We start from the raw sequence: 13,085 nt of genomic DNA, 5'->3' as shown, positions 1-13,085 counted from the left end.
AGAAAGCGCCAGCAGATCTCCTGGGTGTTCTCAGCTGTGGCACGGAAGTCAAGCTTGCAGACCCTGGGGTCCTAAAGCTGGGGGGGTTTGAGGCCTGGCCCTGCCGGTCCAGTCCCTTCACCTTCCTGAGCCTCAGCCCCCCTTCTGTACAGCGAGGGCTGCAGGAGATGACCTGTGTGGTGCACTGGGCCCGTTGCTCAGCCAGCGTCTAGGTGTCATTCAAGACGCAAGGGACCTGCTAGGAGTAAGCGTGGGCTCCAGGTCAGACTTGCGCGGGTCGCAGAGTTCTTTCTCCAGCCCACAGGACCCGTGACAAGCCTCGGCGACCCCTGCAGGGTTGGCGTGTGGTTGCGCCGAGCTGGCCACGATGCAGCAGAGCCCAGCCGGCAGCCTATGGTTTCACCATAGACGGCAGCCGCCCATCTGGCGCACAGAAGCCGTGACTTAGCCGTGACCTAGTGCCGCGCGGTGTGCCCAGCAGGCTCTCCCTGGTGAGTTCACGCGCCTGCTGGCAGGCCCAGAGCGACCTTGCTTTGGGCTCCTCTGCAGGGAGCCCCCCGTGACCCCTGCTGGGGAGGCCTGTGGGTTTTCAGGCTCCAGAACTATCTCTGCTGGTTAGATCTCCAGACACTGCCTGATGCCCGAGGGCACCCCTGGGGAGGTGTTATCCCACCAGCCTGAGGACGAGGTGGGGGGGGGGGTGTTGGTTTTGAGCGAGGGAATCTAACCCGTTCTCCCCTGGGGGTGAGGGAGGCAGGGGGAAATCACTGGAGTCAGCCAGGCCTTTGCAAGTGCCCACTGCTCCCCCACACTGGTCCCTCCCTGGTGACTCCCAAAGCCGCCCCCTCCCCGACTCCCTGCACCTTCTGTCGAGGGGCGAGCCCTCCGTCTCCAGGCCAGCTCGCTGCAACTGAGACCACACAGTCATGCTTACGCTCCAGCTTTTCCAGAGGTGGTTTTACTGGGAGCTAATGAAATGGATACTTCAGGGCCTCCCCTTCCATGACCTAATTTGGTATTATTTTAAAAAGATACCCCACATTGCATATTCTTCAGGCTTCCTTAAGACCTAAATCTGCTCTGGAACTCTGCCCTGGGGAGATTCCTGGGCCTCTCACTGGAGGCCAGCCCAGAGCGGGGAGGGGGTGTCAGGCGGATGGAGGTGTGGGGGGACCAGATGCTCCCCCAGAAGTCCCCCTGACTCCTTGTCTTGCTTCCCTCCCTCAGCGCCAGGTCAGCCTGGTTCTCTCTTGACCACCTGAACTGACACAAGTCATTTCCCCTCTCTGGCCTCAGTTTGCTCATCTGTAACCAGGAGAGCAGGACAAGAGGTTTTCTAGCACTAGGAGACTGAGCACTGATTAGGGCCATTCGGGGGGCGGGGGGGCCTGCAGGCGGGGAGCCTGCAGCTCACAGGGCACTGGCCTCACTGCAGCCTGTTCGCCAGTGGTGTAAAGGAGCGCTGCCCAGCTAGAAAAGGGCCCCGGGGTCTGGGAATCATGCCCCAGTCTAGGGGGGCCTAGTTCTACTCCTGGAGTGAGGGGGCCCAATGTGTGTGGGTATGTGGGGGTCCCAAAGAGAGAACAGAACAGCCCTCTCCTGGTTGGGGACAGAGCAAGGGAAAACCTGACTGACAGTCATGCTTCCTGTTTCCCTCTGAACTGGGGATCCACTCAAGTCAGAGAAAGAGACTCCTGCGTCACTGTCTAATTGATCTTCCCTAAGATGGGTCCCGAGTTCCTGGTGAAAGCATGGGGCTTCCTCTTTATTAAGCTGAACCTGACCTTGGTCACCGTGGGAAGGGCTGAAGCAGCAGGGGCAGATGTGCTGGGGAGTTCTCACTTTTCTTATGGGGTGTGGGTGATGGGTTTAGATCTGGGTTTAAATCCCAGCTCTCATGCTTCTTGGCTGTGTGGCCTTGGGCAAATGACTCAATCTTTCTGAGCCTCAGTCTATCCTCAAACCAGGGAAACTAATATCTACGTCATAGGATCATAGGATTATTCTATGGGTTAAATGAGATAATGTGTGTGACCCTGGCTGGCACTTAGTAGTGACTTGTGGCCACTCGTTATTACTATTATTCTCTCTACTCTTGGGAAGGGGGACAGCTCCGGTGCTACTGCCCTCAGGGGTCCAGGAAAGCAGACAGGGGCGAGGCAAGGGGTGAAGGGGAGAGTGAGGTCCTAGCAGGGAGCACTACCTGTCTGCCAGAGCACTGGGAGGCCCAGACACCTGGGTCCAGCGTGGCTTCATGGGGTGAGCAGCAGCAATGAAGGCCCCTCCCCCATCCCTCCCATCCTTGCCTAGGTGGTCTCTATTGGGAAGCCTGGAGCCCAAGGGTGCGCACAGGGGCCCTGGGAAGAGGCCCTAGTGGCCGATGGAGTAGGCCCCCGAGTCTGTGGACTGCTTCTCCTCGGTGGTCTGGTCGCTGGGGTACACTGTGTTGGCCGAGGCGGTGCCCTTCAGCGTCATCTCGTCCACCTGCAGGGTGGCATTATCGTGCTCTAGCTACGGGGAAGGTCCTCCTGGGGACCCCACTTGGCAGACACAGCAGGTGGGGCGCACGGCCTCCTTGTCAAGGAGCTCGAGCAAGTCTGTGTGATCCCAAGTCTTTCCACGCACCCCAAGTGCAGACAGAAACCTGAGCTAACCAGAAGCGGAGAGGGGGCAATGTGCAGATGGGTGTCGACAGTGATGACCCACGGAACCCCCAAGGGTCTCCACAGAGCCCATTCTTGGCCAAATCCCTCTTCTGGTCCCCCAGTTTGCATTGAGGCACAATGAGCTCCGCTTAAGAAGTCCCCAAAAGGGGGAGCGACCGAGAGTCCCCGGGGCCTAGCGCCACTCCCTGCCCAGTCCTTTCACCTCTCATGCACCTGCACCCCTCCCCCCGCCAGCTCACCTCCTCAAACTTCTTGGCTTTGTACTGGTCGGCCCCCTTGAGGAAGTTCAGCAGGATGATGTCACAGAGGACAGTCCCCTGAAGGAAGAGGCAGGGCAGACTCAGTGCTCCGATGGGAGGAGATGGGAGGGGCCTGGTAGCCGGAAGTGGCAGTGGGAAGGACTGCCCTCAGGGGGGCAGCAGGCCGGGGGCTGGGGGCCGGGGCAGTCTCCAAAGACACCTGACTGATGTTCCCACTGGGGCAAATGTTGGGGGGCTTGGCGGAATGTCTTCATCACCCTTGTCTCTGGCTCCCGGCAGGGACCCCGGAGCAAAACGCGGGGAGAGGACTTGATGGGAGAAGCAGAGAATGAGGGGGTAAGGAGTCCCTGGGAGCAGGACTCTGTTCCCTAGGTCTGTGGGCCCCTGGAGCCTCCTCCCTCTCCCTCACAGAGCAGGAACTCTGTACAGGTCTGTACCTCCTGCAAATGGGGAGGTAGTGAGCTCTCTGTGACTGGAGGTATTCACTCAGGACTGACCCAGCCGGGATGGGGTGGGGGAGACTGAAGCATCTGGGAAGAGGTCAGGCTTTATATTCTAGGTAGAAGCCTGGCGTCCCCCACCCCCAGCCACCTCCAGCTGGAGCCCCACCTTGGCTGGCCTCCTGTCTGAGCCTGGAGGGGCTAAACTCACCACTCCCACAGAGGTAAAGGCTGCCACGGAGCTGATGATGGTGGGGATGATGTTGAACTTGCCGGCCTGCAGGCACAAAGATCAAGGAGAGCGGGTGGAGAGGGTCAGGCATGAGGTGCTGAGGCCTGAGACACAGAACGGGGACTCCCAGCCAGAGAGCCCATGGGGTGGAGGGTTCTTGGTGGAGCCGGACCACGGCACAGGTGAAGAGGCTAGCGGTGTGACTAGCTGAGGCTCTCAGAGCTAGTCAGTGGCAGGACCTTGCCCACCCCCCCCACCCCTACCTGTGCTGGGTGTCCTCCCCTGTGCCTCCCAACCACCTGCCTAGCCCGAGGACTCACATTCCCGTACACCAGCACGTCAAAGCGGATGCCAAAAGCCTTCAGGAGTGTGCGGTACTCACTGCCGTTCTCCAGCTTATAGTACTTGGCAAACCTAGAGGCCAGAGGTGGAAGGTGGGTTGCACGGTGGGTTCCTACCTGAACCCTCAGGGTCCCCTAGAGCCTAGAATCCGCACTTCCTGAGCAACTTTTACCAACGGTTGGCTGGACACCTGCCACCATCCTCCCTGTGAGGTTAGCTGGCCCTCTGCACAGACAGCATCTTGGGGGCTTGTTACCAAGACAGATTCCCAGCCCTCCCCCGAACCTGTGGAATCAGCCTCTCTGTGGGTGGGACCCAGGGCTCAGCCTTTTTAAATAATATCCGTAGATGATTCTGATGTGTACGAATGTCTGAGCCGTGCTGAACTCGAAGCGCCTTCAGTTTTATTTCTTTGGGTATCTCAGGGCCCAGCTCACTGCTGATGTTCCCCTCCTGATGGGCTTCTCAGTTTCCTTGGGTTAAACGCCTGGCTCTGCCACTTACCAGCTGGGCAACCTGAGGCCAGTTACTTAACCTCTCTGAGACTCGAGTTCCTCATTTATTATTGGGAATAATACAGAAGTACTGTGTCACAGGGGTGCTGTGAGACCTGAATGGAACCACACACACCAGGGGTCTAGAACAGTGCCTGGAACACAGTAAGCACAGTAAGCACGTAGGAGATGTTGGCTGTTGTTATTGTTCATGCAGAAGAAATACATCTGCATTTATAGAGCGGTTTTAAGAAGCACTTTCAGACACCTTGTCTCCTTCTACCCGCATCACGGACCTGCTGGGTAGGGACGTGACTGCTCTGTTTTCCAAGCGAGGCTCTGAGGAGGGTGAAGTGACTTGTCCAGCCTCACCTAGTTGGCTGAGACTCAATGCTAGATTTGCCCAAGTTCAAGACTGTATCCTCTACACCCTCTCTGCACGGGGCTGCTGGGTGCCAGGAACCTCGCTAAGAATGATCACCTTCAGAATGGGGCCCCCCACCCCAGGCTCCTCACTGTGAAGATGCCTGGGGAGGTAAAGGGAGTGGCTGTGGCCTCACAGTCAGTAAGCATGTGAACTACATTTGTTTAAAGCCAGTGGATCCCCCATCTGCCCATTGTAGGCAAAACCCTAGTGTCAGCACAGTGTATTCTCTTAACCCACAGCAGTAAAATGGGCTCCTGGATACTGGAGCCAGTATCCCAGGAACAAGGTGAGGGCTGAGTGAGATGATGGAGTGAAGGGGCTCAGAAAGCCCCATATGTGTGTGGGTTTGACATGGGTGTTATTTGGTGCCCGCTGGGTCCCCTTCAGTATTTTCTTTCTCCTTTTTCTCTTCTCTCCTGTCCTCTCCTTCCTTCCTCTCTCTCTTTTGTTTTAATATCTTTATTTTATTTTTGAGAGAGAAAGACTGAGCATGACCAAGGAAGGGGCAGAGAAGGAGGGAGACACAGAATCCGAAACAGGCTCCAGGCTCTGAGTTGTCAGCACAGAGCCCGACGCAGGGCTTGAATCCACACCATGAGATCATGACCTGAGCTGAAGTTGGATGCCCAGCCGGCTGAGCCACCCAGGCGTCCCTCCCCTTCAGTGTTTCTGATCCCCACAGATTCCCAGGCCTCTCCCTGCAGAGTCAGAGTCTGAGAAACTCCTTCCTCAAAAGGGTTCCCGAAAGCCGTGCTGCCCCTCCCACAGTTATTTGTATTTGAATTTGTACTGGCTGGAGAGTAAAATGCTCAGCCCAGTGCTGAGACTTCACAGGCTTGGGAACAAGATCATTTTGAGGAAGAGTCATCTAAATGTGTAAAATATCAGCCATTGTCTGCCACGGATTCGGAGGTAGGCAGAAACGGGTCCACACCCTGGCTCCACCTCGTGCTGGCAGTGTGGCCTTTTATGTGACCCAGCGCTCAGGGTGTCACTTTCCATGTCTATGAGAAGAGGGGTGCTCCTGTCCCCCTTGCAGATCTGTCACTGTCGTGATGCTTGTCACGATCTCTGGGTTGGACCCTCTGCTGTTGTTCTCAGCCTTTCTCTGCAGGGCCTGGGAGCCTGGTCTGCCTTCGCCAAGCTCCCTACCCTCTGGTTCCAGGTGGGTGCAGTTGTGGGAGGCATCCACAGGCCATCAGAGGAAGAAGAGGTGAACTGGGACAGGAAGGAGTCTGGGCCCCACATTTCCCGTGTCTACCTGTGTCTGGGCATAGCCAGTGCCGTGTGTGCATGCACGTGCATGTGTGTGTGTGTGTGTGTGTGTGTGTGTGTGTGTCCCCACATGGTGCACCTGTTGCCCCAGGCTGAAAAGCAAGGCTGAAAGCCAGTCAGTGAGGGGAAGCTTCCCTGGGGAACTTGACCTGGGAAGGTGTGTCCTGTGGACTTTGCAGCCAACAGGGGTCAGGGGCAGGATGATCATCTAGAGACTGAGACCCAGAGGAGAAAGGGGAGTGGCCCCAGGAAGGAGGCTGAAAGGAGCCCAAAGACCTAACCCTCAGAAACAAAGTCTTGGTGGATAGGGCGAGAGCAAGGTCTTGGAGGGGCTGGACCCACTTTAAAGATATGGTAAGATATGGTCTGGGTGATGGCAGACAGCGTCACAGACCAGGCAGAATGGAGTGGTTCAGGCCACACCAGCAGGGAGGATGCAGGAATAGACCCCAGAAAGGAAGTCACTCTTACGATCATGAGGAGGTCCAAGAATAGAGTTCCCCAAGGAGGCCTCTCAGATTATAAAGAAGTTCAGAAAAGAAGCATCTGGAATGGATAGAAGGCTCCAGGAAGTCCTCACTGTGGCTTTCAGCTGGGCCTGAGAAAAAGCGTAGACCATCCCCCTCTAAGAAAATATACAGATCTCTCAGTACAAGTACCTCATGCAGTTAATCTGATGAAGGAGGCATGTGGACCCATTTTATAGATGGGGAGACAGAGGAGAAGGTGGCCTGCCTGAACCGGGATTCCCATCTCTGCCCTGAATCCTGAATGTGCTGACTCTGAGCTCTAGGTGGCCAGTAAGGACAGGTCTCAGAGCCCGTCTGTATTCCATGTTCTGCTCACATCCCTGGAGACTCAGACACCTGATGTCCACAGGCACCTGGCCGGGGTTGGAGGGAGGCGGTGGTCACAGGTGTTTGGGGCAGGGCAGTGGCCGGGACTGTGCCCCTGAAGTCTGCATTCCCAGCCTGAGGCTACAGCCATGAAAAAAAAAAAAACGCTCTCACACACATTGACTGGGAGAACAAAAAGTCAGCATCCTGGCCACTGCGTTCAGAGCGAGGGCTGGCTAAATTTATCTTGGGAAGGAATGTGAAGGAACAGGGAGAAAAACCAAAGCGGACTTGGTTTTTCTCCAGCACCTGCCTTCCAAGAGGCAATAAGTATGATAAGATCATTATCTCACCAACCACCCACCCTCGGAGGCGGGTTGGCAGGGGCTGGTTCTCTTCCTGGGTGGGAGGGAGGAAGCACAGTGCACAGGCAGGGAGGGCCCAGGCTAGAGGCAGGGAAGAGCCCCGGAGTCCTGACTTCTGCTCTCTGGTGTGGCCAGTGAGGGTCACAGAATCTGGCCCACCCCTGTGGCACCGGGGTCTGGGGCGTCTTCTCTCTTGGCATGTGGCTGGACTGTGCTGCCCACACTCTTGTATCAAGCTAGGGTGAGGCCCTTGGCTACTTCTTGCCGATGGAATGTGAATGGAAGCGAGGTCTGTCAAATGTGGGCTGAGGTGTGTTGGAACAGTGTACTTTGTTTATCCTCTCTTTTCTCATGGCCGGCCACTGGGGAAACTAGGGGTGGACTCAGGCCCTAGGGGAGACTGATTTGAGAGGTAACAGGAGCCCAGCTCCCTGAATGACCGCGCTGACTCAGGGTGAACTGTGCTGTGAGCAATAAACAAACATTTGTGTGAATGTCCGAGCTGAGGGGGTGTTTGTTACAGCAGTTAGCGATATTTATTCTGACTGACACAAACACCTATAATTTTCCAGCTGAGAGACCTGAGGTTCAGGGAGAAGTTACCTACCAAAGAAGAAAGAGTGAGTTAAAATTGGGGAGTTTCGGGGGCACCTGGGTGGCTCAGTGGTTAAGCATCTGACTTTGGCTCAGGTCATGATCTCACGGTTGGTGAGTTTGAGCCCTGCATGGGGCTCTCTGCTCTCAGTGCAGAGCCTGCTATGGATCCCGTCTCCCTCTCTCTCCTGCCCTCAAAATAAATAAACATTTTAAAAAATTGGGGAGTTTTGCAAGATTAGTCAGGGAGAGAGGGCAAAATCCAATGATGCCACATTGCTAGGATTATTCCCTCTAAGAGTCTTAGAGGTCTGGATGTGGTTCTGTTGTCTTTGACTAATTTTTCCACCCTGGCCAAGCAGAAACCTCAGAGCTTTCTTCCTCAACGGAGTGGTGAGAACAGAAAGAGCCATGCGGAGGATGGAAGAGAAGTGCCTAAAGCTTGTCCCTTTCTTTTCTTATCCCAGGATCATGATAAATGAAATAATATCTACGTTTACCTTAACCACTACACTCTCCGGCCTCCTGGGGAGAGTCCTATCGGTGGTGAGAACATCCAGCACAGACTGAGTGCTTACGATGTGCCCAGCACTGTGCCAAGTGCATGACACCTATTAGCTCATTTAATACTCAACCTCATGGGATTGTCCACTGTTGCTCTTCCCATTTTACAGATGAGGAACCAGGACGACACAGGTAAAGCAATTTGTGTAAGGTCCCCAAACCAACAGTCAGTGAGTGAACCTGGGATTCAAACTCAGGCAGTCCAGTGCCCAGCCCATACTCATAGCCAGCATTCTAGACTATTATTTTCGTTGCCTGACTTCTGTTAGATCCTGGCCAATTTCTTTCAGTTCTCCAGCTGGGGGGTCTTTTGCATTGGGAAGGAGGGTCTCGACCCAGACCCAGTGACCAGGAGCCATTGGCCGGGGGTAGAACAGGAAGCACATGCTGGCCATGCAGTGCTGGGAGAGGGACCCCCAGCTCCCTTCTCTGTAACAGGGATGGGCTCGGCTACACCATGCCCGGTCCTGATTTCTCCCAAATCCTCCGATTCCTACCCCTCCACCTTTGGTGTTCTTGGCTGGGAAATGCCGTTGGCGAGAACACCACCACCAACACCCAGTCCGGGTCCAGTCCACTGTCCTCACCCACTGCCAGGACCCCTCTCAGTGCCCCGTACAATAAGTGTCAGCCACACCGCACTGTCTGCCTTCCGTACTTCCTGAACACACCTCCTACACACGCACTTCCTACCTCTGCCCATGCTGTTCCCCGTCCGCCCCTTCCCACCTTGCAGACTCCTATTCACCCACTAGGGCCCTGCAGATATTTAGAGCACACCTCCCTATGCCAGGCGTTGTGCTAGGCAAGCTCTGCTCCCACCAGACGGAGAGGAATACTAACAGCCACACACTCCTCTGAGTAGCTAAAGTCGACATCAGGGCTGAAAAGGAGGGAGTCCCATTCGAAGAGCTCACTGAGTGCAGACAGCTGAGCGAGGCCGGAGGGTCAAGGAAGGCTTTGTGCGAAGTGACATCACAGCTGAGGCCTGGAAGGAGAGGTGAGAGGTGAGCAGGCCAGAGGCGGCGGCAGCTGTCTGGCTGAGGGAACCGCAAGCCGTCTCATGGGAAAGGACACAGTGTTTCTGAAGAAGCCGCAGGAGCTCAGCGGACTGGAGGCCAGGGGCGGGTGGGAGTGGCCGGGCCCGCGAGTGCAGCTCTTCCCAATTCCACGCTCAGCCACCTCATGCTTGTAGCTTCAAGTGGAGAAGGGGGGTGTATTTATGCCGCAGAGATTGGCAAACACGAGGCATCAGGTGCTTCCTTTGTTTCCTTCTCCAGAGCTGGCTTATCAGCGTGGGACGGAGGCCGAAGCGCCCCGTGAGCCTCCTGCCTTGCCTCTGCAGGGCCCAGGCCTCTGCTGCAGCACCTGCTGCCCCAGACTGCAGCTGACCGCTTGGACTCGGAGCCAGGCCTCACTCTCCGCCGTTGCCTGAGGGCCTACTGAGTGCACTAGGGAGCTGGGTAAGCCCTTGCTGGTTCCTGAGGTTCCTGACCTCTCACGGACTGAGTTAAGCAACATTGCCTCTGGGTTCCTCCTCCCGACTCGGCCTCTCTGAACGCTCCCGTTCTTCAGGTGGAGCTGCTAGAAGGTGGCATCAGGCTGTTGCTCTCCCAAATAGAAAGCATGTACAGGTGGCCCGTGGCCGGGTGGGAGAGTAAGCGCTGCCGGTGGGAACCAGCCCCTGGGGCGGAGAAGCAGGAAGAGTAGAGACATCACACGTGCGGAGCACTGGGCCAGGGGCTTCCGCACCGGCTGCATCCCTGACACCTTGCAGCTGCTCGGCGCCCTCGCTGTTGGCGGAGGGGCTTTGAAACGACACCCTCCTCGGCTTGTGCCTCGGCTCCCAAGCCCCCATCAGCTGGGGTAGAGTCCTCCACCTCGGCGCGTCTCCGTCTCCCCAGATGTGAAGCGGAGGTGCCTGCGGGAGCCGCTGGCGTGTGACAGAGGAGTCTGTGAGCTGCAGGGTGTGAAGCACAGAGCTTTCAGTGAACGTCATCCCGTGATCATCATTGGGCGGGAGAGAAGGACAGCCGCTCTGTTCCCGCTCCTGGGCCTGCTGGGGACACAGCCGGGATCTGAGCTCGAATGGCCGCTCCCCGGGGCCAGGGGCCAGGAAGGAGACTTCATGGTGGCCTCGGGGTGGGCAAGGACTTGGTAAGCTGGTGCCCTGGGACAACAGCTGTCAGGGAGAGACCACACAGCTGGGGAAGCGATGATGCCAGCACCTGCGAGGAAAGAATGGAGCTGGGCGCCTGTGGCCACTGAGCCCGGATGGGGCAGGGAGCAGGGGGCGGGNGGGGGGGGGGGGGGGGGGCGGCCGGGCAGGGCTGGAGCTGTCAGGGTCAGGAGTGTGTATGTGCGTGTGTGTGCGTGCACGTGCTCCCTCATGTCACGAGCAGCAATAGATAAAGAATGAGTAAGTACAAACATCAATTACCGCAATAAATCATTTGTCAGATGTGCTTCTGCTGGGCAGGGTTGAAACTACGTTCCAGTGTGACAGGTCTATAAATAATAGTGCACGCCTCAGCAGACTGACTTTCCAAAGCCTCTCCCCAGACACCCACATGCCCTGATTCAGACTTCTAGAGCCTGAAGGGGCCTTATCCCCTTTAAACAGCCCATTTAACAGAAGAAGAAACTGAGGCTGAGACTTGCTGACGATCACACTGAGCATCTGCAGGGGTCCCGCGGGCCCCCTGTCCCCACTGCCTGGGCTCTCTCTGCTTCACCTCTGCTTCATCTTAATTATTCTTGGCTTGCTCCAGCACAAAAGATATTCCATATAAACATTTTTGCTATTTGGGTTCAGGTTTATACCATTTTCACTTGATTGTAGGAACTGGTCTCGTTCCTGTTTGTATTAGCCGCAAAGCCTGATATAATCGGGAATTGGAAGAGATCTTCAGAGTCCTCCCCTCCGGAGTGGGCCGCCACTGCCCGCTGCCAGGATCCCCCAGGTCAGAGGAAACTCGATGACTCCAGAAGCAACCCGGTTCCAGCCTCGGGAGGCTCCAGCTCTTAAAAACGCCTCTCCATGCCGGGCTGACATTTGCACTAGTCCGCAGTCAATAACTGACTACTGAATGGAGAAGGGTTTTATCACAATGTAGAAATCCTTGGGAAGCTGTCAGACATCTGTTTAGAAAAACGATCCCATAGAGTGATGGAGATTCCTTCCTAAAGCAGGGACACGTAACTGTTACCGCCGCCACAGGAAAAATAGCAACAAACTTGCAGGATCGGGGTTGGACTTGTAAGGGAAAATTCGGGCCCGGAATGTGAGTTTCCAAGTGAAGGAAGTGGTGTTCCCAGCAAAGCTTTTGCCTGGTGAGAAGCCGTTTTGCCAGCTGAAATATACTTTTACAGTTGATTTTGTATTGATAGGAAAATATCTCCTGGCAGACGCACTGCATGGGGGTGGGCAACATCCTCTGAGCAGCTTGGGATGCCTTCCCTTAGTGAAGACCCCAAGCCATATTTACTTACTCATATTCTCGGAGCCTAATCAGCTTCAGGGGCGGACACTTAAACGATGGTTTGCTGTTGGTCTTTTTATGTGTTACTATTAATTCACCTTTGATGAGGCAGGGAAAGATCAATGCACATACAATTGGAAGATTTACCTGAAAGCCAGGTCGCTAGCTGTCTGTTTCTGGGAGTAATCTTTGTGGCCTCAGTTTCCTCATCTGTAAGATGGGGGTAACCATACGGTCCTATCAGGATGCTTGTGGTTACCGGCACAGGCTCTGGAGGCTGTCAGAATTTGAAATCCGGTCCAGCACTATTTGCTGTGTGGCCTCGGGCAGATAATGAAGCCTCTGAGCATTCGGTTTCCAGCTATACAGTCCTTCAGAGTTGATAAGATAATCCACAAAGAGCACTTGCTAAGTCCCTGCCTCACTGGGTAGGCGCTCAGGGAGGCTTAGCCATCATATTCTGCAATAGAGTTGGTTGTTGTGAGGATAGACTAGACATGAAAATTATAAAAGGCTGTAAAAATTCAGGATAGCTCTAATGGCCTCTCTCCCATTTCAGCCTAAACAAAGAAGAAAATGGATCATGGAGAATTCAAGGAAAATACGCCCCCATCCAAGGGGCCTTCGAATGTCTCTGTGGAGATGATGGAAATGGCTGCTTTTAACACATGGCTTTTGGAAGGAGAAAAACCCAGATTGCAGAGAGAATGATCAAAGCCAAGGGCACACTTTCGATTCCTTCTCTGTCAATTGGCCTAAGATCTTGCTGATCCGCACGTTTCGGCGTGGAAACAGAGCAGGTGCCAGATTCCTGAGCTTCGTGAAAGCTGCCGTGGGTACATTTCCAACACGAAGCGATCACTAGAAACACCTACCGCGTGAGGAACATCTCGCAGCTGAACAAGTGTTTTATGTCCCAGACACCAAGAGAGGAAATCCAAAACCGCCTTGCCTTTTAGTAGCAAAGCTGCCTCAGCAGCGCTCGGAGGAGAGCTACGAATCAGACGCTGCTGGACGCACCGTTTGCTTCTGTCCCATCTTCCCGGCCATCGCTGCTGGGCGTCTCTCTTCCGGTTGCTTTTTTTTTTTTTTTTTTTTTTTTTTGCAT

General features: G+C 55.3%; 1 protein-coding gene across 2 annotated transcripts in view; it reads right to left on the bottom strand.

Moving 5' to 3' along the window:
- Positions 1 to 960: 960 nt before the first annotated feature.
- The window catches only part of P2RX3 (purinergic receptor P2X 3), a 27,019-nt gene continuing 14,894 nt past the window's right edge, over positions 961 to 13,085 (bottom strand). Inside the window, exons 9-13 of one of the 2 annotated variants that reach the window (XR_013331262.1) lie at positions 3,919 to 4,012; positions 3,578 to 3,643; positions 2,906 to 2,983; positions 2,204 to 2,484; positions 961 to 1,740 (exon numbers count right to left, since the gene is read on the bottom strand). Coding sequence is in view for 1 of the 2 variants with exons in the window: in XM_077748754.1 (XP_077604880.1) it covers positions 2,371 to 2,484; positions 2,906 to 2,983; positions 3,578 to 3,643; positions 3,919 to 4,012 (352 nt within the window). In the remaining variant the exon portion in view is untranslated. Of the gene's footprint in view, positions 2,485 to 2,905; positions 2,984 to 3,577; positions 3,644 to 3,918; positions 4,013 to 13,085 lie in introns of both variants that reach the window. The other variant, XM_077748754.1, reaches the window with a different exon arrangement.

This window comes from Crocuta crocuta, unplaced genomic scaffold (assembly GCF_008692635.1).
Source record: "Crocuta crocuta isolate KB4526 unplaced genomic scaffold, BGI_CrCroc_1.0 scaffold323, whole genome shotgun sequence".
Taxonomy (NCBI): Eukaryota; Metazoa; Chordata; class Mammalia; order Carnivora; family Hyaenidae; genus Crocuta; species Crocuta crocuta.
Note: the sequence above shows the minus strand (reverse complement) of the source record. Positions and strands in the feature narration are given on the sequence as shown.